Source organism: Neofelis nebulosa, chromosome 12, assembly GCF_028018385.1.
Source record: "Neofelis nebulosa isolate mNeoNeb1 chromosome 12, mNeoNeb1.pri, whole genome shotgun sequence".
NCBI classification, from domain to species: Eukaryota; Metazoa; Chordata; class Mammalia; order Carnivora; family Felidae; genus Neofelis; species Neofelis nebulosa.
Genome location: NC_080793.1, coordinates 28,575,243 through 28,600,445, shown reverse-complemented (window position 1 = coordinate 28,600,445; position 25,203 = coordinate 28,575,243). Strand labels below are relative to the sequence as shown.

The 25,203-nt window shown below is 38.5% G+C and overlaps 2 protein-coding genes across 3 annotated transcripts in view; one reads left to right on the top strand and one right to left on the bottom strand.

The window, feature by feature from the left end:
* The window catches only part of LOC131491562 (olfactory receptor 13C9), a 244,472-nt gene that overhangs the window by 152,873 nt on the left and 66,396 nt on the right, over window positions 1-25,203 (bottom strand). The gene's annotated exons all lie outside the window — the stretch shown is intronic.
* Window positions 22,662-23,672, top strand: LOC131491564 (olfactory receptor 13D1). The gene has a single exon (XM_058694699.1). The coding sequence runs from the start codon at window positions 22,728-22,730 to the stop codon at window positions 23,670-23,672; it is 945 nt and encodes a 314-aa protein (XP_058550682.1). The 5' UTR covers window positions 22,662-22,727.

The following is a 25,203-nucleotide window of genomic DNA, read 5'->3' as shown; positions in this document are numbered from 1 at the left end:
TCAGGATGCTCAACGGACTGAGCCACCCAGGTGCCCTGGAAATGAAGAAAAGTTATAAACAAGTTATTTGAACTAATAATATTTGCTTAATCTAAAGATCAATATTTAAAAAAAAAATTAATTGTGGTCTCTATACCAATCACACTGGTTAAAAATATACATATTTTATACAGAGAAGTTAAATCACTATGGTGTACACCTGAAAAAAATGTATGTCAATTATATTTAAATCTTTTAAATTATAATTTAAAATGTTTAAATATATACATATTTTTAAAAGAATCGCCCTATAGCAACATATATATCAAGTACCTATGAATAAATCTAATAAAAAGATCGTGGAGTGCCTGGGTGGCTCAGTCAGGTAAGCGTCGGACTTTGGCTCACCTCATGCTCTCACACTTTGTGAGTTCGAGCCCCTCATCAGGCTCTGTACTGACAGCTCAGAGCCTGAGGCCTGCTTCAGATTCGGTGTCTCCATCTCTTTCTGCCCATCCCCCATTCATATTCTGTCTCTCTCTCAAAAATAAATAAACATTAAAACAATTTTTTAATATCAAATACTTTATAAGGAGACTTCTAAATCTTTATTAAAAAACAGAATAGGAGGGGCACCTGGGTGGCTCAGTCAGGTAAGCAGCTGACTTTGATTCAGGTCATGATCATGCAGTTCATGGGTTCAAGTCCCACATCACGCTCTGTGCTGACAGCTCAGAGCCTGGAGCCTGCTTCAGATTCTGTGTGTCTCTCTCTCTGCCCCTCCCCTGCTCATGCTCTGTCTCTCTTTCTCTCAAAAATAAATTAAAAAAAAAAAAAGAAATCTAAATAATCAGGGAGCTATATTTTACATATAGTTATGAAGTTCAAAAATATTTATCCCCAACATTCGCTCTAAATCGAATGTAATTCTATCAAAAGTCTAATGGAGTGAGGTTTTCTTTCTCCTCTTTGGACTTCATTAAGTTGATCCTAAAATTTACATAAAAGAACAAAAGATCAAGATTCACTAAGAAAATATTGCAGAATAAGAATAAGGAGATGGTAACCACTTTATCAGATATCAAGAATGATTATAAAGTTGTCGATATTTAGATAATGTAGTATTGGTGAAGATAAAAAGACAAGGAAATCAACAAAATAGAAAAGAAAATTCAGAAACATCCCAAGGATCTACAAGAGTTTGGGAGGACCTAGGAAGATGGCGGCATAGGAAGACGCTGGGCTCACCTCGTCCTGCTGATCGTGTAGATTCCACCCACATCTGTCTAAATAACCCAGAAAACCACCAGAAGACTAGCAGAATGGACTCTCCAGAGCCAAGTGTAGATGAGAGGCCCACGGAAGAAGGTAGGAAGGGGAGAGCGGCGGTGCATGATACACGGACTGGCAGGAGTGAGCCAGGGCAGTGGAGGGGCAGCCCTCCCAGCAAGGCAGAGCCCCCAAAGTCTGACTTGGAAAAGCAGAGGAGCCAGACTCCGTGAGTTCTGACAGCCAGCAGAACGTAATATCTGGAATGTTAAAAGTCAACAGCTCTGCTCTCGGAGAGCTGGGAGGGTGGGAGGACGCCAGGAGGGAGGGTTGTTGAGCCCCGGAAGACAGAGCTCAGCTCGGCGGGGGAAAACAAAGATGCTGGCAAGTGCCATTTCCCTCTCACATCCCTCAGCCGAAATTTCAAAGGGAACCAGTTCCCATCACTGAACTTGCTTGCACTGCGCAAACGCCCAAGGCTCTGCATCTGTAGATCCATCCCTCTGACAGGCCTGTCTCCCTCCCAGTGCTTCAGGGCCCCTCCCGCAGGAGACCACTGACCTCAAAGGGAGCTAAACCTGCCCCTCCTGCCCCTGTGCACCTTGCGGATCCAGCCCGGTGAATACACCCTTGGCTAGATCCCATTGAAACAGCACCACAAGCCTGGCAGTCTGCAAGTAGCCCAGACAGGGGCCACACCACTCCACAGTGAGTCCTGCCCCTGGAGAGGGGAAGATAAGGTACACACCAGTCTGACTGTGGCCCCAGTGGTGGGCTGGGGGCAGACATAGGGTCTGACTGCGGCCCGGCCCACCAACACAAGTTACTCCATACAGCACAGGGGAAGTGCCCTTCAGTTTGGAGCCACCGCAGGGACTACCCAAAATGACTAAATGGAAGAATTCTCCTCAAAAGAAACTCCAGGAAGTAGCGACAGCTAATGAACTGATCAAAAACAATCTAAGCAATATAATGGAACAAAAATTCAGAAATAGTCATAAAATTAATTTCTGGGGTTGAAAAAAGCATAGAGGACAGCAGAGAATCTATTGCTACAGAGATCAAGGGACTAAAAAATAGTCATGAGGAACTAAAAAGTGCTATAAATGAGGTGCAAAATAAAATGGAGGTGGCCATAGGATGGACTGAAGAGGCAGAGGAGAGAATAGGTGAATTAGAAGATTAAATTATGGAAAAAGAGGAAGCTGAGAAAAAGAGATAAAAAATCCAGGAGAGATAAAAAAAAATGAGGGGAGAATTAGAGAACTAAGGGACGCAATCAAACAGAACAATAACGGTATCATAGGAATTCCAGAAGAAGAAGAGAGAGAGAAAGGGGCTGGCTGAAGGTGTACTTGAACAAATCATAGCTGAGAACTTCCCTGAACTGGGGAAGGAAAAAGGCATTGAAATCCAAGAGGCACAGAGAACTCCCTTCAGATGTAACTTGAATCGATCTTCTGCACAACATATCATACTGAAACTGGCAAAATACAAGCATAAAGAGAAAATTCTGAAAGCAGCTAGGGATAAAGAGGCTATAACTTAAAAGGTAGACACATAAGAACAGTAGCAGACCTATGTACTGAAACCTGGCAGGCCAGAAAGGAATGGCAGGAAATCTTCAATGTGATGAACAGAAAAGATATGCAGCCAAGAATCCTTTATTCCAGCAAGTCTGTCATTTAGAATAGAGGGAGAGATAAAGGTATTCACAAACAAACAAAAACTGAAGGAATTCATCACCACTAAACCAGCCCTACAAGACATCCTACAGGGGATTCTGTGAATAAAATGTTGCAAGGACCACAACGTACTAGAGACATCACTACATGCAAGAAACCTACAGACATCACAATGACTCTAAACCCATATCTTTCAATAATAACACTGAATGTAAATGGACTAAATGCACCAACCAAAAGAAATGGGGTGTCAGAATGGATAAAAAAAACAAGACCCATCTATTTGCTGTCTACAGGAGACTCATTTTAGACCTGAGGACACCTTCAGATTGAAAGTGAGGGGATGGAGAACTATTTGTCATGCTACTGGAAGCCAAAAGAAAGCTGGAGTAGCCATACTTATATCAGACAAACTAGACTTTAACTTAAAGACTGTAACAAGAGATGAAGAAGGGCATTATATAATAATTACAGGATCTATCCATCAGGAAGAGCTAACAATTATAAATGTCTATGCACTAAATACAGGAGCTCCCAAATACATAAAACAATTAATCACAAACATAAGCACCTTATTGATAAGAATGTGGTATTGCAGGAGATTTTAATACCCTACTTACAACAATGGATAGATCATCTAGACACAGGATCAATAAAGAAACAAGGGCCCTGAATGATACATTGGATCAGATGGACTTGACAGATATATTTAGAACTCTGCATCCCAAAGCAACAGAATATACTTTCTTCTCGAGTGTACATGGAACATTCTCTAAGATAGATCACATACTGGGTCACAAAACAGCCCTTTATAAGTATAAAAGAATTGAGATCACATCATGCACACTTTCAGACCACAATGCTATGAAGCTTGAAATCAACCACAGGAGGGGCGCCTGGGTGGCGCAGTCGGTTAAGCGTCCGACTTCAGCCAGGTCACGATCTCGCGGTCCGTGAGTTCGAGCCCTGCATCGGGCTCTGGGCCGATGGCTCGGAGCCTGGAGCCTGTTTCCGATTCTGTGTCTCCCTCTCTCTCTGCCCCTCCCCCGTTCATGCTCTGTCTCTCTCTGTCCCAAAAATAAATAAAAAACGTTGAAAAAAAAATTTTTTTAAAGAAATCAACCACAGGAAAAAGTCTGGGAAACCTCCAAAAGCATGGAGGTTAAAGAACATCCTACCAAAGAATGAATGGGTCAACGAGGCAATTAAATAAGAAATTAAAAAATATATGGAAACAAATTAAAATGAAAATACAACAGTCCAAATGCTGTGGGATGCAGTGAAGTCAGTCCTGAGAGGAAAATACATTGCAATCCAGGCCTATCTCAAGAAACAAGAAAAATCCCATATACAAAATCTAACAGCATACCTAAAGGAAATAGAAGCAGAACAGCAAAGACACCCCAAGCCCAGAAGAGGAAGAGAAATAATAAAGATCAGAGCAGAAATAAACAATATAGAATCTAAAAAAAACTGTAGAGGGGCGCCTGGGTGGCGCAGTCGGTTAAGCGTCCGACTTCAGCCAGGTCACGATCTCGCGGTCCGTGAGTTCGAGCCCCGCGTTGGGCTCTGGGCTGATGGCTCGGAGCCTGGAGCCTGTTTCCGATTCTGTGTCTCCCTCTCTCTCTGCCCCTGCCCCGTTCATGCTCTGTCTCTCTCTGTCCCAAAAATAAATAAAAAATGTTGAAAAAAAATAATAATAAAATAAAAAAATAAAATAAAAAAAAAATAAAAAAAACTGTAGAGCAGATCAATGAAACCAAGAGGGTTTTTTTTTGAAAAAATAAACAAAATTGATAAACCTCTAGCCAGGCTTCTCATAAAGAAAAGGGAGATGACCCAAATAGATAAAATCATGAATGAAATGGAATTATTATGACCAATCCCTCAGAGATATAAGCAATTATCAGGGAATACTATGAAAAATTATAAGCCAACAAACTGGACAACCTGGAAGAAATGGACAAATTCCTAACACACACCCACTTCCAAAACTCAAACAGGAAGAAATAGAAAACTTGAAGAGACCCATAACCAGCGAAAACATTGAATCAGTTATCAAAAATCTCCCAACGAATAAGAGTCCAGGACCAGATGGTTTCCCAGGAGAATTCTACCAGACATTTAAAGCAGAGATAATACCTATCCTTCTCAAGTTGTTCCAAAAAATAGAAAGGGAAGGAAACTTCCAGACTCATTCTATGAAGCCAGCATTACTTTGACTCCCAAACCAGACAGAGACCCAGCAAAAAAAGAGAACTACAGGCCAGTGATGAATATGGATGCAAAAATTCTCAACAAGATACTAGCAAATCAAATTCAACAGCATATAAAAAGAATTATTCACCATGATCAAGTGGGATTCATTCCTGGGATGCAGGGCTGGTTCAACATTTGCAAATCAATCAATGTTGATACATCACATTAAGAAAAGAAAAGATCCATACGATCCTGTCAATCGATGAAGAAAAAGCATTTGACAAAATTCAGCATCCTTTCTTAATAAAAACCCTTGAGAAAGTCGGGATAGAAGGAACATACTTAAACATCATAAAAGCCATTTATTAAAAGCCCACAGCTAACATCATCCTCAATGGGGAAAAACTGAGAACTTTCCCCCTGAGATCAGGAACACGACAGGGATGTCCACTCTCACTGCTGTTGTTTAACACAGTGTTGGAAGTGCTAGCATCTGCAATTAGACAACAAAAGGAAATCAAAGGCATCAAAATTGGCAAAGATGATGTCAAGCTTTCACTTTTTGCAGATGACATCATAGTATACATGGAAAATCCGATAGACTCCACCAGAAGTCTGCTAGAACTGATACAGGAACTCAGCAAAGTCACAGGATACAAAATTAATGTACAGAAATCAGTTGCATTCTTATACACTAATAATGAAGCAACAGAAAGACAAATAAAGAAACTGATCCCATTCACAATTGCACCAAGAAGCATAAAATACCTAGGAATAAACCTAACCAAAGACGTAAAAAATCTGTATCCTGAAAACTACAGAAAGCTTATGAAGGAAATTGAAGAAGATATAAAGAAATGGAAAAACATTCCGTGCTCATGGATTGGAAGAATAAATATTGCCAAAATGTCAATACTACCCAAAGCTATCTACACATTCAATGCAATCCCAATCAAAATTGCACCAGCATTCTTCTCGAAACTATAACAAGCAATCCTAAAATCTGTATGAAACCACAAAAGACCCCAAAGAGCCAAAGTAATATTGAAGAAGAAAACCAAAGCAGGAGGCACCACAATCCCAGACTTCAGCCTCTACTACAAAGCTGTAATCATCAAACAGCATGGTATTGGCACAAAAACAGACACATACAACAATGGAATAGAATAGAGACTCCAGAATTGGACCCACAAAAGTATGGCTAACTAATCTTTGACAAAGCAGGAAAGAATATCCAATGGAACAAACACAGTCTCTTTAACAAATGGTGCTGGGAGAACTGGACAGCAACATGCAGAAGAATGAAACTAGACCACTTTCTCACACCATTCACAAAAATAAACTCAAAATGGATAAAGGACCTGAATATGAGACAGGAAACCATCAAAACCCTAGAGAAGAAAGTAGGAAAAAAACCTCTCTGACCTCAGCTGCAGCAACTTCTTACTTGAAACATCTCCAAAGGCCAGGGAATTAAAAGCAATAATGAACTATTGGGACCTCATCAAGATAAAAAGCTTCTGAAAAGGAAATAATCAACAAAATGAAAAGGCAACCAATGGAATGGGAAAAGATATTTGCAAATGACATATCGGACAAAGGGCTAGTATCCAAAATCTTAAAGAACTTACCAAACTCCACATCCGAAAAACAAATAATCCAGTGAAGAAATGGGCTGAAAACATGAATAGACACTTCTGTAAAGACACCCAGATGGCCAATAGGCACATGAAAAGATGCTCAACGTTGCTCCTCATCAGGGAAAATACAAATCAAAACCACACTCAGATATCACCTCACGCCAGTCAGAGTGGCTAAAATGAACAAATCAGGAGACTACAGATGCTGGCGAGGATGTGGAGAAACAGGAACCCTCCTGAACTGTTGACGGGAATGCAAATTGGTGCAGCCACTCTGGATAACAGTGTGCAGGTTCCTCAAAAAATTAAAAATAGACCTACCCTATGACCCAGCAATAGCACTGCTAGGAATTTACCCAAGGGATACAGGAGTACTGATGCCTAGGGGCACTTGTACCCCAATGTTTATAGCACACTTTCAACAATAGCCAAACTATAGAAAGAGCCTAAATGTCCATCAACTGATGAATAGATAAAGGAATTGTAGTTTATATATATAATGGAATACTACATGGCAATGAAAAAGAATGAAATATGGCCTTTTGGAGCAATGTGGATGGAACTGGAGAGTGTGATGCTAAGTGAAATAAGTCACACAGAGAAAGACAGATACCAAATGTTTTGACTCTTATGTGGATCCTGAGAAACTTAACAGAAGACCATGAGGGAGGGGAAGAAAAAAAAAAAGTTAGAGAGGGAGGGAGCCAAAGCATAAGAGACTCTTAAAAACTGAGAATATACTGAGGGTTGATGGGGTGTGGAAGGGAGGGGGAAGTGTGTGAAGGGCATTGAGGAAAACACTGGGTGTTGTATGTAGAACACTGGGTGTTGGGATGAACCCTGGGTGTTGTATGGAAACGAATTTGACAATAAATTTCATATTTAAAATTTTTTTTAAATAATCTTTCTTTTTATTTCCTACTTATACTGGTATATATAATAAAATTAATCTTCAATTCAAAAAATAGAGTTTGATAACAGATATCATCAGAGGGTTTGATAAATGTTAAAGCATTATAAATCAGTACATAGCAAATGGACTATTTGATAAATCATGCTTGGTTATTGATTATTCATGCTGACTAGAAAGATAACAATAAATGTCTACCTTATGCTATATATAAATTTGATTAGTCAAAATTATAAAAAGCAAAATTTTAGAACTTCTATAGAAAATTATGGAAGAATATTTTTATGACATACATGCAGTAAAAGTATTTGTTAAACAAGCTAAAAAGCAAAAAGGGAAAAGAACAAGAAATTCAACCTCCTTAAAATTAAGTGTTCTATATAACAAAAGACACCATTGAGAAAGTAAACATTAGACATAAATGGGAAAATTTATCTGTAGTACACAGAAACAAAAAAAGGATAGTCGAGAATATGTTTCTAAAAAACATAAACAGAGCATCTGAGTGGCTCAGGCGGTTAAGCATCCAACTTTGGCTCAGGTCATGATGTCACGGTGTATGAGTTCAAGCCCTGCATCAGGCCCAGTGCTAACAGCTCAGAGCCTGGACCCTGCTTCAGATTCTGTGTCTCCCTCTCTCTCTCTCTGTCCCTCCTACATTCATACTCTGTCTCTTTCTGTCTCAAAAATAAACATTAAAAAAATTTTAAATACATAAAAAATATAAACATCCAATAAAAAATAGCAAGTTCTACAACATAAAGTCCTACAACCAATATCAAAAATATGAAAGGATAATCAAATCATAAGTAATAAGAGAAATGAAATATTTTTATAATGTTTATTTTTGGGAGACAGAGAGAGCAACTGGGAGAGGGCAGAGAGAAAAAGAGGGAGACAGAGGATCTGAAGCAGGCTCTGTGCTGACAGCAGACAGCCCCATGAAGGGCCCAAATTCATGAACTATGAGATCACGACCTGAGCCAAAGTCAAGAGTTGAACCTGTAACCCACTGAGTCACCCAGGAGCCCCCGAAATATTTTTTTTCTTTTCTTTTTTTTTTTTAATATATGAAATTTATTGTCAAATTGGTTTCCATACAACACCCAGTGCTCATCCCAAAAGGTGCCCTCCTCAATACCCATCACCCACCCTCCCTCCCTCCCACCCCCATCAACCCTCAGTTTGTTCTCAGGAGACTATAGATGCTGGAGAGGATGTGGAGAAACGGGAACCCTCTTGCACTGTTGGTGGGAATGCAAATTGGTGCAGCCGCTCTGGAAAGCAGTGTGGAGGTTCCTCAGAAAATTAAAAATAGACCTACCCTATGACCCAGCAATAGCACTGCCAGGAATTTACCCAAGGGATACAGGAGTACTGATGCATAGGGGCACTTGTACCCCAATGTTTATAGCAGCACTCTCAACAATAGCCAAATTATGGAAAGAGCCTAAATGTCCATCAACTGATGAATGGATAAAGAAATTGTGGTTTATATACACAATGGAATACTACGTGGCAATGAGAAAGAATGAAATATGGCCCAAAAATATTTTTAAATGTGATACTGCCCACCCAAAAAGTAGTTAAATACTAAATTATGACAATAATATGGACAGACACAAAATCTAATTCATTGCAACTGGAGTATTAACATTTTGAAGAGCAAATAAGCAAGACCAATGGAGTTGATCCCATAATTCCACTCACAGGTTTGTACTAAAAAAGAAAGAATGAAGAAAAAGCTAGTCTGTGCCATCATCTAGTGGTCTCACAACAGAATAGAAAATATGATTCCTTCAGCAATGTTTACAAAGGTCTCTTGAAAGAACCTGCACAGGGATGCACCAACACCTTATACACATGTAGACTTAATACATGCAGTAACTACCCTCACTACTTTACTGGGTTAACATTTGGCTGCATCTATCTTGCTTCCTTCTACAGATTTGCATGAACTTAACCTTGTGACAAAACCAAATAGAAACGTCTTCAGGAAGAGTGTGTCACATGCATACCCCATATAATTTCCAACACCTTTCAAATAATACCTACTGTTATGAGAGGCTTAGAAAATGCTTCTCTGAACTAACCAGACTCGATTAATAATTAAAAAAATAAGCCAGTATTAAGTATCAACAAGAATATCGTGCAAAAGGAGCTCTTAAACACTTCTACCTGGGTACAAATTTGGAAAATTAGCAAAGATTAATATATATCCCAAAATAAAAGAAACCATTAAACTTTTAAAAACTCTTAAAACAAAAATAAGCATTACAAAAAAAGATGAATATGCATATACACTATGACACAAAAATTCCTCTCCTATATATATTCTCTAGCAATGATTCTCAACTCCATAGGACATCTATGAATACATGGTGACTGGTAACTTAGATGGAAAAAAAATTCATCTTTATTTTCACCGACTTCTAATTGAAATTTAGTAGGTCTTGGGTAAAGTTTTACATATGAATTTATCAAACTTTCAAGTCAGAGATAGTCTTTGTGTTATTCAAGTTATTTAGCAAAAACCAGAGTGAAACCTGCCCCATCCTTTTATTTTTATCTCATAATCAGATAAAGATAGTACAAGAAAATATAACCTTTTATTTTACTTATAACATAAATGTGGGAAATATAAAATATGTACATATTCATAATATGTACATATTCTATGAAATAAAATGTTCTAATAATGACAACACTTGAATCAACTCTCTTGTAAATAACAAACATAAACTCGAGACAAAAAAAAGGCTTTTACAACTTCCTAAAACTAGGATCTCAAAGAGATATTTGAACTCCCATGTTCATTGCAGCATTATTCACAATAGCCAAGATGAGGGAACAACCTAAATGTTGATGGATAGATGAATGGCTAAAGAAAATGTGGTATATACATATAATAGAATATTAATCAGTCTTAAAAATGAAAGAAATCTTACCACATGTGACAACATGGATAAACTTTGAGGACCTTACATTAAGTGAAATAAACCAGTCATGAAGGACAAATACTCCCAGACTCCATGATGAATCTAAAATAGTCAAACTCAGGGGTGCCTGGGTGGCTCAGTCGGTTAAGCATTGGACTTCGGCTTAGGTCATGATCTCACAGTTTGTGAGTTTGAGCCCCGCGTTGGGCTCTGTGCTGACAGCTTGGAGCCTGGATCCTGCTTCAGATTCTGTGTCCTCCCCTCTCTCTGCCCCTCCCATGCTCATGCTCTGTCTCTCTCTGTCTCTCAATAATAAATAAATGTTAAAAAAATTTTTTTAAATAAAATAGTCAAACTCAGAAGCAGAGAGTAGAATGGTGGTTGCCAGGAAGTTGAGAACAGGAGTAAATGGGGGGTTTGTTATTCCACAGGTATGAAGTTTCAGATATTCAAAATGAGTAAGTTCTAGAGATCTGTGGTACAACATTGTTCCCATAGCTAACAATATAGTGTTGTACACTTAGAAATTTGTTAAGAAGGGTTAGATCTCATGTTAAATGACTTTTCTATAATAAGGAAGATGTGGTTTATATATGCAATGGAATATTACTTAGCCATCAAAAATAATGAAATCTTGCTATTTGCAATGACATGGATGGAGCTAGAGTATTATGCTAAGTGAAATTAAGTCAGTCAGAGAAAGACAAATACCATGTGATTTAATTCATGTGTGGAATTTAAGAAACAGAATAAATGATCATAGGGGGGAAAAGAGAGAGGAAAACCAAGAAATAGACTCTTAACTCTAGAGGACTGATGGTTACCAAAGGTGAGGTGGTGGGGGATGGGTTAAACCGGTGATGGGGATTGAGGATCACTTGCTGTGATGAGCACTGGGTGTTGTATGTAAGTAGTGAATCACCAAATTGTAACCTGAAACTAATATTACACTGCATGTTAACTAAGTGGAATTCAATTTTTTAAAAAATTAAAGATTAAAAGAATAAAAACAAACAAAAAAATGCCTTCTTGAAGTAGTCAACAGCATTCAGAAAATGAACGGGGGTAGTCAACATTTGTAAAAAAGAATAGCACTAGGTAAGTTTCCCTTTTAGTGAGTTCAAGATAAGGGAAGGACAAAGTCATAATCACTAGAGGTTAACTAAAATTCATATGGAAAATTCAATCTCATTGACTTGAAGAAACAAAGGACAGAGTTCAGGAAGACCATAGCAGTTAAAAATGTTAAAAAAAAAAAAACACACACCACAAACAACAACAACAACAACAACACAGAAAAGAGACAGCTAGAGAATAGGAGTCCAGGTTTCTGTATAAGCTCTGCCTAAATACTGGATGATCCCTAACTACACATAAGCAGATCTAAGCGTAAAATACGTGAGCAGAGATTTTAGTGGCTATCCACCTCAGATGAGTTTGAAATTTGAGCCCTGCCAAAATACTTTCTGCTAAAACAAAGCACCAATTCTTTTTTTTTTTTATTTATTAATATATGAAATTTACTGTCAAATTGGTTTCCATACAACACCCAGTGCTCATCCCAAAAAGTGCCCTCCTCAATACCCATCACCCACCCTGCCCTCCCTCCCACCCCCCATCAACCCTCAGTTTGTTCTCAGTTTTTAACAGTCTCTTATGCTTTGGCTCTCTCCCACTCTAACCTCTTTTTTTTTTTTTCCCTTCCCCTCCCCCATGGGTTTCTGTTACGTTTCTTAGGATCCACATAAGAGACAAAGCACCAATTCTTGTGGCAAATTCAATGTCCAAGAACAGGCACAGATAATTTTACTCCAACAGACTCTTCTGGAACTTTTCTAGTCTTCCCATCAAGAGGGAGAGTCTTGGGGTGCCTGGGTGGCTCAGTCAGTTGAGCATCCAACTTTGACTCAGGTCATAAACTCATGGTTGTTGAGTTCAACCCCCACATCAGGCTAGCTGCTATCAGCCCAGAGCCTGCTTTGGATCCTCTGTGCCCTTCTCTCTGCCCCTGCCCTGCCCATGCTCTCTCTCTCAAAAATAAATAAACATTAAAAAAAAAAAAAAAGAGGTAGAGCCTTTTTCATTTTTATGTATCCCCACAACACTGAGTGAACATATTTGGCATCAAACTTTAGCAAAGATCCTGGCACATATTTGAATCTTAAAATATGAATAGAATTGTGCTCTTCTAATTAAGACCTACACAATCCTGGAGTGCTGGAAGAAGAGAAGTGTAGATGGAATTAAAACACTAAAACCTGGAAGTACACAGTGGGGTCAAGGGCCAGAAAGTTGTTACAGTGTAAGTGACAGTTGGGAAGCAAAGGCAGGAGTGTGTTGGATACTCCTTGAGGCTGTGCATCCTTTTTCCTCATAGGGAATTAAATGAAGGAAATAAAATCCAGTCCTCCAGCTTTGTCATTCCTTCAAAAAGCCAAAAAAGTGAAAAGTTGCTGAGACTCCAACAACAAAAAAAACCTGTTTCATTTCCACTTCTTGTATGTTTTTCCTATTTATCAGTTAAAGATATAATGAAATTCATTAAAATTGTCTAATATGGGGAAATGCATACACTATATATTGTTAATTATAAAAAAAAAACCAGTAAGTCAAGAAATGTAATATGTTCTTATGCATGTAAATACAGTATATGAATAGATGTCAAAATTTTAGTATTTATTCTATAATTATGATTGACTTTCATTTTTCCCTTTGGATACTCCAGAACCTCTCAAATTTCTATACTATGTATTATCTGTATAGTCAGGGAAATAATAATTCAGAGAAGAAAAATTACTATTTAAAAAGTATAATTAGTTCTTGAAACATCATCCCTAATGTAACTAAAAGTTACTACCTTCTATACTATTTAAATATTCAACTTTAAATCACTTCTGGCATTACAAAGTCTCTTAGAAGAAAACAAAGGAGGATTTAAATTGGTTACCAGAACCACTGGTGAGGGTCTGGAAATAAACATTTAAGGCTCAGAAGTAGAAAAGTATTTATGTGACATAGTACTTTACTATTGCATAAAAATTTATAATATGATGTTCTGTTGAGCAGAAAGCTTTGTTCTTCCCTCTCCCTCACCACTACTAATAGTTGTGTGTGATTGTGGAATACTCAACTGTAGGTTTTAGTTGACTTTTAGCTCTAAAAAGAAAACTAAGCAGTCAATTCACTGAGGAGAAGCAGCAAACTGTCACAAGAAGTTAATGAAACACTGATGGAAAAACAAAGGAGAATGTTTTCCTTGCTTTGAAAACTGAAATTCCAATTAGCCATGCTATCTACTGTAGATAGAGAAGATGAGAATCCTACATTGAAGATTTAACAGGGAACATTAGGACAAAAATGAGAGGAGAGAAGTATTTCCAGAAAGGAAAAGGTGAATGGGAACTCAGAATTAAGAAGTTAATTTTATTTTATCCATTCTGATACCCTACGTCTTTTGGTTGGTGCATTTAGTCCATTTACATTCAGTGTTATTATAGAAAGATATGGGTTTAGAGTCATTGTGATGTCCGTAGGTTTCATGCTTGTAGCGATGTCTCTGGTACTTTGTCTCACAGGATCCCCCTTAGGATCTCTTGTAGGGCTGGTTTAGTGGTGACAAATTCCTTCAGTTTTTGTTTGTTTGGGAAGACCTTTATCTCTCCTTCTATTCTAAATGACAGACTTGCTAGATAAAGGATTCTCGGCTGCATATTTTTTCCATTCATCACATTGAAGATCTCCTGCCATTCCTTTCTTGCCTGCCAAGTTTCAGTAGAGAGATCGGTCACAAGCCTTATAGGTCTCCCTTTATATGTTAGAGCACGTTTAACCCTTGCTGCTTTCAGAATTTTCTCTTTATCCTTGTATTTTGCCACTTTCACTATGATATGTCATGCAGAGGATCAATTCAAGTGACGTCTGAAGGGAGTTCTCTGTGTCTCTTGGATTTCAATGCCTTTTTCCTTCCCCCAGATCAGGGAAGTTCTCAGCTATTATTTCTTCAAGTACACCTTCAGCACCTTTCCCTCTCTCTTCCTCCTCTGGAATACCAATTATGCGTAGATTATTTCTCTTTAGTGCATCACTTAGTTCTCTAATTTTCCCCTCATACTCCTGGATTTTTTTATCTCTCTTTTTCTCAGCTTCTTCTTTTTTCATAATTTTATCTTCTAGTTCACCTATTCTCTCCTCTGCCTCTTCAATCCGAGCCATAGTTGTCTCCATTTTATTTTGCAGCTCGTTGATAGCATTTTTTAGCTCCTCCTGGCTGTTCCTTAGTCCCTTGATCTCTGTAGCAAGAGATTCTCTGCTGTCCTTTATACTGTTTTCAAGCCCAGCGATTAATTTTATGACTATTATTCTAAATTCACTTCTGTTATATTGTTTAAATCGTTTTTTGATCAGTTTGTTAGCTGTTGTTATTTCCTGGATGTTTTTTTGAGGGGAATTCTTCTGTTTTGTCATTTTGGACAGTCCCTGGAGTGGTGCAGGACTGCGGGGCACTTCCCCTGTGCTGTCTTGAATAACTTGCATTGGTGGGTGGGGCCTCAGTCAGACCTGATGTCTGCCCCCAGCCCACTGCTGGGGCCACAGTCAGACTGGTGTGTGCCTTCTCCTCCCCTCTCCTAGGGGCGGGATGCATTGTGGGGTGGTGTGGCCCGTCTGGGCTACTTGCACACTGCCAGGCTTGTGGTGCTGGGGATCTGGCGTATTAGCTGGGGTGGATTGGCAAGGTGCACAGGGGCAGGAGGGGCAGGCTCAGCTCGCTTTTCCTTCCGTGATCCGCTTCGGGATCAGAAGCGGTGCCCTGAAGCACCAGGAGGGAGTCAGACCCGCCAGAGGGATGGATCCGCAGAAGCACAGCTTTGGGTGTTTGTGCGGTGCAAGCAAGTTCCCTGGCAGGAACTGGTTCCCTTCGGGATTTTGGCTGGGGGATGGGCAAGGGAGATGGCGCTGGAGAGCGCCTTTGTTCCCAGCCAAGCTGAGCTCTGTGGTCCGGGGCTCAACAATTCTCCCTCCCGTTGTCCTCCAGCCCTCCCGTTCTCCGAGCAGAGCTGCTAGCTTATGACCTTCCAGACATCAAGTCCCGCTTGCTGTCAGAACACATTCCGTCTGGCCCCTCCGCTTTTGCAAGCCAAACTCGGGGGCTCTGCTTGGCCAGCGGGCTGCCCCTCCACCCCAGCTCCCTCTCGCCAGTCTGTGGAGCGCTCACCGCCTCGCCGCCCTTCCTACCCTCTTCGTGGGCCTCTCGTCTGCGCTTGGCCTCAGAGACTCCATTCTGCTAGTCTTCTGGCGGTTTTCTGGGTTATTTAGGCAGGTGTAGGTGGAATCTAAGTGATCAGCAGGATGCGCGGTGAGCCCAGTGTCCTCCTATGCCGCCATCTTCCCAGGATCCCCTCAATCAAGAAGTTATTTTATTTTAAAAGTGCTGAATAAGACAATGCAAAAATTAAGGAATTATTGGGTGAAGAAAATACCATGGATATACATGAACATCATTGCAAATAAATCACTTTCCCTTATCATGGAAAATGAATACCAGCCTAAATTACCAGATTAAATTAACATGTGTTATGCATTCTATCTATGCCAGTGATGTTCAGGTATGTTACACTAATCCTCAAAACAACTCTAAGAATAGGTTACATAACCCCATTTTAAATGACACATAATGCTGTGAGATAATGTTTTGCACAAGGTTTATACAGCCAATATGCCAAAGAGCCAAGACTGAAGTTTAGGTCTTCCAAGCCAAGTGCTTTCCAATAGACATAGTACATCGCTTTATCAGTGTTTAAGGCAACAGAGTAAGAACTGGGACACAGTAGGCTTCCAGAGACAGAGAGCTATGCACTGTAATATGGCCCTAGAAATGGTCAGAGCATGAAAAGGATGAGCTGGGTCAATGATCCCAGCAGTGAGCCTGGTTCACTGAAGATCCCAGCAACAAAGAAGTGTTCTTTGTTTCTACACAGATATGTGAAACAAAACCCAGGATAATTCTCAACACCATATAAGAAAATAAAAAGAAGCTTTGCTGTAAGTAGACGACTACTGCTCATTATCAGTAACTGTGGGGTTGCTATTTATTCAGATATGCACCAGAGATCTAGCACCAGGGATGTCTGGTATCATGAAGAATATGTTGTTTCATAAACAGGAAGGGAAATTAGCTGAAGCAGACCATAGGATGCAACACATAGTGCATTTGATTTCTTTCTGAGGGGAGGGAGGCACAGCCTGTTTCAAGAAGCTCCTTAGGTTAAAATCAGGAAGTCACGGTGAGTACAAGTGCTTTACAAACTTCTACTCTTTTCTCTTGGTGAACTTGGATTGAAAGGTGAATGCTTCATGATCCAAGTCCTCAAGCAGAGTTTGCTTTCCTTCTGTAGGTGATCTCCAAAGATGAGCATCAATCTAAAAGACAGACCTTTAGAGCAAGATGGACAGAAACAGCCAGGCAAGAAACAAACTTCACTTCTTTTTGGTAGAAATAAAGAAGCCAAGGTAACAGTAATCACTAATATCCCCCACACTCCTCACACTGACTATTTTCTGCCTTACCTTTTACTGTCTGATATACTTGAGTGCTTCATAAGGTACATCCTATCTATACTGCCCACCTGGACCACTCTAACTGGTGAAGTCTAGAATCCTATTCCAAAAATTGGAACTGTTCAGTGTGTCTGCTCAGAGTGCATATATTTGTGAAGTGATTGCTTGAAATAAAACATTAAATGGCTTAAGTCAGTCTGTGTAATCAAATAACAGAAAATCTCTCTCCAATATCCATTAACTGTTCTTACCCTTTCTTGGGTTTTAATGAAAACTGAGGACAGAATTCTGTAAACCCTTGCCACTGTTTCCTTAAAAGGAAAAGTTAAAAATGCTTTTGAGGGGCGCCTGGGTGGCTCAGTCGGTTAAGCGGCCGACTTCGGCTCAGGTCACGATCTCGCAGTGCGTGAGTTCGAGCCCCGCGTCGGGCTCTGTGCTGACAGCTCAGAGCCTGGAGCCTGTTTCAGATTCTGTGTCTCCCTCTCTCTCTGCCCCTCCCCTGTTCATGCTCTGTCTCTCTCTGTCTCAAAAATAAATAAACATTAAAAAAAAAAAAATTAAAAAAAAAAATAAATAAAAAAAATAAATAAAAATGCTTTTGATTTTTTTATGTTAATTCCACTGTAGTTAACATACAGTGTTCTATTAGCTTCAGGTGTACAATATAGTCAGTCGACAGATCTATACACTATTCAGTGTTCATCATGATAAAGGTACTCTTTTATCCACATCACCTATTTCACGCATCCTCTACCTACCTCCCTTCTGATAACCATCAGTTTGTTCTCTATAGTTAAGGTCTGTTTCTTGGTTTTTCTATTTTCCTTTGCTCATTTGTTTTATTTCTTATATTCCACATGAGACCATAAAGTGTTTGTCTTTCTCTGACTTCTTTCACTTAGCATTATGCTCTCCAGTTCTATCCATGCTACTGCAAATGGCAAGATTTCATTCTTTTTTATAGCTGAGTAATATTCCATTGTGTATCTATACATCTTTATACGTTCATCTATCAGTGGACACTTGGGCTGCTTCCATAATTTAGCTATTGTAAATCATGCTGCAATAAATATAGAAGTGCATATATCCATTTGAATTCGTGTTTTGTATTTTGGAGGGTAAATACCCAGTAGTGTGATTTCTGGATTGTAGGGTAGTTCCATTTTTAATTTTTTGAGGAACCTCATACTGTTTTCCAGAGTGGCTAGAACTGCCCACCTACAGTGCATGAGGGTTCATTTTTCTCCACATCCTTGCCGTCACTTATCATTTCTTGTGTTTTTGACTTTAGCCATTCTGAGTGGTGTGAGGTAGTATCTCATTGTAGTTTTGATTTGCATTTCCCTCATGATGAGTAATGTTGAGAATCTTTTCATGTGTCTGTTGGCCATCTAGATGTCTTCTTTGGAGAAATGTCTGTTCATGGCTTCTCATTTTTTTATTGGATCATTTGTTTTGGGGGGTATTGAGTTGTATCAGTTATTTATATATTTTGGATACTAATCCTTCATCAGATATGCAATTGGCAAATATTTTCTCCCACACTGTAGGCTGCCTTTAATCTTGATTGTTTCCTTCACTGGGCAGAAGCTTTCTATTTTGCTGTAGTTTATTTTTGCTTTTATTTCCCTTGCCTCAGGAGACATATCTAGAAAAATGTTATTACAGTCGATGACAGAGAAATTACTGCCTGTGCTCTCTTCCAGAATTTTTATGGTTTCCTGTATCACATTTAAATCTTTAATCAATTTTGAGGTTATTTCCACGTATAGCGTAAAAAAGTGGTCCAATTTCATTCTTCTGCATGTAGCCGACCAGTTTTCCCAACACCATTTGTTGAAGAGACTGTCTTTTTCCCACTGCATATTCTTTCCCCCTTTGTCAAAGATCAATTCGCCATATAAATGCAGATTTCTGGGTTTTCTATTCTGTTCCACTGATCTATTTTTGTGCCAATACCATACTGTTTTGATGACTAGAACTTTGTAGTATAACCTTAAGTCTGGAACTGTGATGCTTCCAGTTTTGTTTTTCAACATTGCTTTGATTATTCAGGGTCTTTTGTGATTCCATACAAATTTTAAGGTTGTTTATTCCAGTTCTGTGAATAATGCTGTTGGTATTTTTATAGGGATTGCCTTAAATCTGTCGATTGCTTTGGGAAGCATGCACATTTTAACAATATTTGTTCTTCCAACCCATGAGCATTGAATGTCTTTCCATTTCTTTGTGCCATCCTTAATTTCTTTCATCAGTGTTTTATAGTTTTCAGAGTAGAGGTCTCTCACCTCTTTGGTTAAGTTCTTCCTAAGTACTTTATTATTTTCGGTGCAATTGTAAATGGGATTGTTTTATTAATTTCTCTTTTCGGTGCTTCATTATTAGTGTATAGAAATGCAACAGGGGAGACTGGGTGACTCAGTTAAGTGTCCAACTCTTGATTTTGGCTTAGGTTATGATCTCAGAGTCCATGAGATTGAGCCTCGTGTCAGGATCTGCACTGGCAGCATGGAGCCTTCTTGGGATTCTCTCCCTCCCCCTCTCTCTCTGCCCCTACCCTGCTCATGCTCTCTCTCTCTATCAAAATAAACAATTTTTTTAATGCAACAGATTTCTGTACATTGATTTTGTATCCTCTGACTTTACTGAATTCACTTTTCAGTTCTAGTAGTTGTTCATGTAGTCTTTTAGGGTTTTCTGTATATAGTATTATGTCATCTGCAAAGAGTGAAAGTTTTACTTCTTCTTTACCAATTTGGATGCCTTTTATTTTTGGTTGTCTAATTGCTGTAGTGAGGACTTCCAGTACTATGTCGAATAAATGTGGAGAGAGTGGACAACCTTCTTGTTCCTGACCTTAGGGGAAAAGCTCTCTTTTCCCCATTGAGAATGATGCTAGTTGTAGGTTTTTCATATAAGGCCTTTATTAAGTTAAGGGATTTTCCCTCTAAACCTACTTTGTTGAGGGTATTTATCATGAATGGTGGTACTGTGTCAAATGCTTTTTCTGTGTCTATTGAAATGATCATATGGTTTTTATCCTTTCTAATATTTATGGGATATAAAGCATTGATTGTTTTGTGAATATTGAAACACCCTTGCATCCTGGGAATAAATTCCACTTGATGGCAGTGAATGATTTTTTTAATGTATTGCTGGATTTCTTTTGCTAGTATATTGTTGAGGATTTTTAAATACTTCTGATTTTTACAGTCATAAAATATATATTCTTCATGTTTTGAAAATTTGGAGAATGAGGAAAAATTTAGAAAAATTAAGAAAAATTAAGAATATTAATAATGTTTCCAAATACTGCATTTCAGAGAAAACTAATATTTTGCTGTGGCTGCTTTTTCAGCCACACGTATACAAAATATGATCACTTATATTGTTATGAAATTTCCTATTATAATGTAACATTACACCATGAGCATTTTTCTTTCCCTTTGCTGTTCTCCAAGAGTTGGTTGTACAACACATGAAGGTATGTTATCTTACAAATACAGAATGATCCACAATCAACAAAAACCAGACTTCCAGCAACCTAAAAGAAAAACTTGCTACAACTGTTCAAATTCTAACCAAACTGGAATCATGAAAGGACATGAAATGTCATTTATTTCTCCTACTCTATTCTACTGGGTGGATCATTCAGAAGAAAAAAAAAAGTTAAATAATAATAATAGTGCCAGTACAAATCTTTGACTACTTTTACAAATATACTCCAGAGTTTTACCATTCTGAATTATGTGGCCCAATGATTTGATAGAGATGATCTTTATTATCTTAATTATGTATCTTCTCATATCTATATCTAAGGGATTTACTGAGAATGAGTATTGTATGTTATCAAATGCTTTTTTGGCATCTTGTTAGATGACAGTATGTTTTGTTTTTTTGCCTGCTTCTTTAGTGTGTTTTATTGATAGATTTTCAATTATTAATTTGGAATTTCATTAATTCATGAAATAAATTATATCACTTTAGTATAGGGTTTGGATGTGCTTTATTTACTATTATTATATATATGCATAAGTAATATTGATCCAGAGTTTTGTTCTATCCTTGATAGAACAGGCTATTTCAGTTTGATAAAATGTTTTTGTAAAATGTTCCATATATTTTTTCATATTGAAACATGTCATATAGCACAGAAACTGTTTCTTAAAAGCTTAAAATAACTGTCATAAGCATTCTGCATCCAGCTTCCATTTTGGAAAACAAGTTCTCACAATGGGATCTCTATTACCTACCACAGTACATAAGGCAGAGTTTGAGTTGTATAGATAAATAAATGAAGCATTCTATGAGAGATGTTAAGTATAGAATGCTGTGACAATACATAAAAGGAGTATCCTCCTCACAAAAAGAGATGAGATTGTTTTCCTAGAAAAGGTGATGTCTAAGTTAGGAGGTTCCCTTCTAGCTTAAGAAAACATGTACAAATGCATAAGGAAGAAAGAGTGTAGTATTATGGGGAGACTGAAAGAAATAGCATGGCCATTGCAGAGCATGTGGGGTATCAGTAGTACCTCCATAATTTCTATATTAGAAGAATCAAGGGGTAACAATATGATTGGAGGAAGAGCTGGAGGACTTTTCTTAAAGTTGTGTTGCATAGCACACACATTGTTTTACAAAGATTATATTTTCCTAGTAAAATGTTTTTTGTGGGGTTGCTGATGAAGATCATGAAGAAACAAACCCTCCCTTGATACCATATTTGAAGAGGAAATGGAAAAAGTGAAAGCAAAGGTAAATGAAGAAGTTCAGATAGGCCTACCTGATGGGTTGATTTGATGTTCCTGGTAACGTTATTTTTTCTGTTCTCTCTTGTTTTGACCTAAATTCTAAGAAATGCTCCCCCCACCGGATTCTGGGACTATTTTTGAACAGAGAGAAAGCTTCCTTCATCTTTGTATATATATGTAAATATACACCTAATATTATTATATTACATAGAATAAATATGATTATATCATATACATGCAATGTTGGAACTACCCGCTGTTCTAGGTACCTAACAGATTTTATTCAAGTCAAATTGAAGAACTTGACAAATAATTATTGTTTTTTTTCCAGTTTACTATGAGCTATCTCATAGTAAAAATGAATAGTTTACTAAAATGAATAGTTTACTGAACTTATATTCAGGTTAAATGATATGGTGCTAGATCTAAATAATCTTTTAAATAGAGACCTGCTTCATCAGAAAACAGCTTTAATTTAAAATTTTCTATTAACAAAGACATCCCTATATATCTACATTTAAAAGTAGTTTGTCCTAAATTTTATTTGGCACTTCCCAGTAAAACTCTTGAAGTATTAGTAGCCTTGACAATGCTGCTGTGTAGTCCTCAGATGTTCTGGATTTCTCAAAGCCTTACTACCATCCATCATCAATAAAATTTATACCATGTCCCTCATCTTTTGCTTCCTAGGAGTGTTTCAAGAAACAAATACAATACTGGAAGTGAAGGTGTACTAAAGATCAACATTAAAAATTTAAATTTCCCTGAGTCTTGTCCTTTTCTAAATGTGACATGGACACATGAGGATGGGGAATGATTCAACCGTGACCAAATTCTTTCTGGTGGGACTTTCCAAATACCCAGAGCTCCAGCTTTTTCTGTTTGTGCTCTGCCTCATCATGTATGTGATAATTCTGCTGGGAAATAGCCTCCTCATTGTCATCAGCACATTTGATTCTCGCCTCCACACCCCCGTGTACTTCTTCCTTGGGAACCTCTCATTCTTGGACATCTGCTACACATCATCATCCATTCCCCCGATGCTTGTCATATTTAAGTCTGAGAGAAAATCTATCTCCTTCATTGGCTGTGCTCTGCAGATGGTTGTCTCCCTTGGGTTGGGCTCCACTGAGTGTATCCTCCTGGCTGTGATGGCCTATGATAGGTATGTGGCCATCTGCAACCCACTGAGGTACCCCATCATCATGAACAGGGTGCTTTATGTGCACATGGCTGCTTGGTCCTGGATCATAGGCTGCCTAAACTCCTTAGTGCAAACAGTCCTGACAATGGTATTGCCTTTCTGTGGGAATAATGTCATTGATCATATTACCTGTGAGATCCTGGCTCTTCTTAAACTCATATGTTCAGATATCACCATCAATGTGCTTATCATGACAGTGGCAAATATTGTTTTACTGGTGATTCCTCTGCTGTTAATTCTCATTTCCTATGTTTTTATCCTCTCTTCCATCCTGAGAATTAATTCTGCTGAAGGGAGAAAGAAAGCTTTTTCTACCTGTTCTGCCCACCTGACTGTGGTTATCCTGTTCTATGGTTCAGCCCTTTTTATGTACATGAAGCCCAAGTCAAAGGACACAAAAGAATCTGATGAAATCATTGGACTGTCTTATGGAGTGGTAACCCCGATGTTGAATCCCATCATCTACAGCTTGAGGAATAAAGAGGTGAAAGAGGCTGTGAAGAAAGTCTTGAGCAGACACCTGCATCTATGGAAAATATAAGAGGTCTTGAGGCATGTGATACCCTCCATGTTGAGACCGGATCAGATCTTTTGTGTTCACAGAGGAAGTCAGAGAACCCAGTATTAAGAGAACTTATCTCCTAGTAAGTCCAAATATAGGACTTATATTCTTTTCAACACAGAAGTCTCATGTAAGCCTTCTGAATAATGTCTAGTCTGCAGTTTCTAGTTGTATGTAGCTCTGCCATTTGGTTCCATACAGGGCACATGGCTTTTCCTCAAGATAAATCTCCCTCTTCTCTGCTTTCTTCTCTCTCTTCCATGTTTTTATCTCTCTTCTCTTCCCCATTTCCTCCTTCTTTTCCTTTCCCCTTCTCCATCTGTTTTGTTACTCTACTTTCCTTCTGTTTTCCTGGTCTCCTTTCTCAGTTTAAACTGAACATCTATTGTTTTGTTGTCTAGTATCCCCTCTTCTGGTAAAAGACTGTACCTTTTCTTTTTTTTTTTTTTTTTGTACCTTTTCTTTTTACATTCAACAGTGCCTCCCTCTGAGTCCATGTGTGCTGGAGGGGGCTGATCTCTGAAAACAGTGGTACCATTGGAAACAAAGGGCTAGGCAATTAAAGCAAATCCCTCTGGTTACAGTGATTCATTCAGTATAGGAGATGAGTTCTGCCAGGCTAATCAAACTCAACCCAAGAATGCTGTCTCAGACTAAGAAAAGAGGCACTCTTACTGCTAAGGTTTTTAAACTGATAAAGTGTAAGCCTGGAGCCAATCTTTATCAATAAGTGCAGGGAGCCTATCTGAGAGGCAAAGAGGTGTTGACAGAAGGAAGAAGAGTGTGTGTGATCCTGTTATTTTAACTCCTTGATCCAGCTGTGTCTAAAGTCAGTTCACAATAATTCTTTTTAGTTACATGAATCAATAAATTACCTTTTTATAAAAAACTTATGAGTTGGATTTCCATCACTTAACAATTACATAGTCACAACTAAAATATTTCTTTGTACCCACTTCTCCACTTATATTTTTGAGGTAAAATACATGAGGATATATTACCTAAGTGGCCCCAAGTTCTCCAGCCTTCAGGGGCTCTCCTTCCTTTAACAACTAAGTAATCTAATTTCTATTTTGTGTGCCTACAGACATTCCAGTCACCTCCCCAATTATTTCTGAGGACTATTTCTATTTTCTTAGTTTCTGGTTTTGATTTTATGCCAGACTATTCTAAACTTTGCTAGGGGTACCTGGGTGGCTCAGTTTGTTAGGTGTCCAACCTTGGCTCAAGTCATGATCTCACAGTTCATTATTTCAAGCCCTGTATCGGGCTTGCTGCTGTCAACAAAGAGCCCACTTTTGATCCTCTGTGCCCCTCTCGCTCTCTCTCTGCCCCTCCTCTACTTGCACTCTCTCAAAAACAAATAAACATTAAAAAAATAAACAAAATACATTTTTCTATCATTCTTCCCTGGTAATCTTATATGTCTCTGTGTCAAGCTCTCAACAGTATATTTTGCCCACAAAGAATAAACATAAGTCTCCTAAATATCCACATTCAAAAAACCACA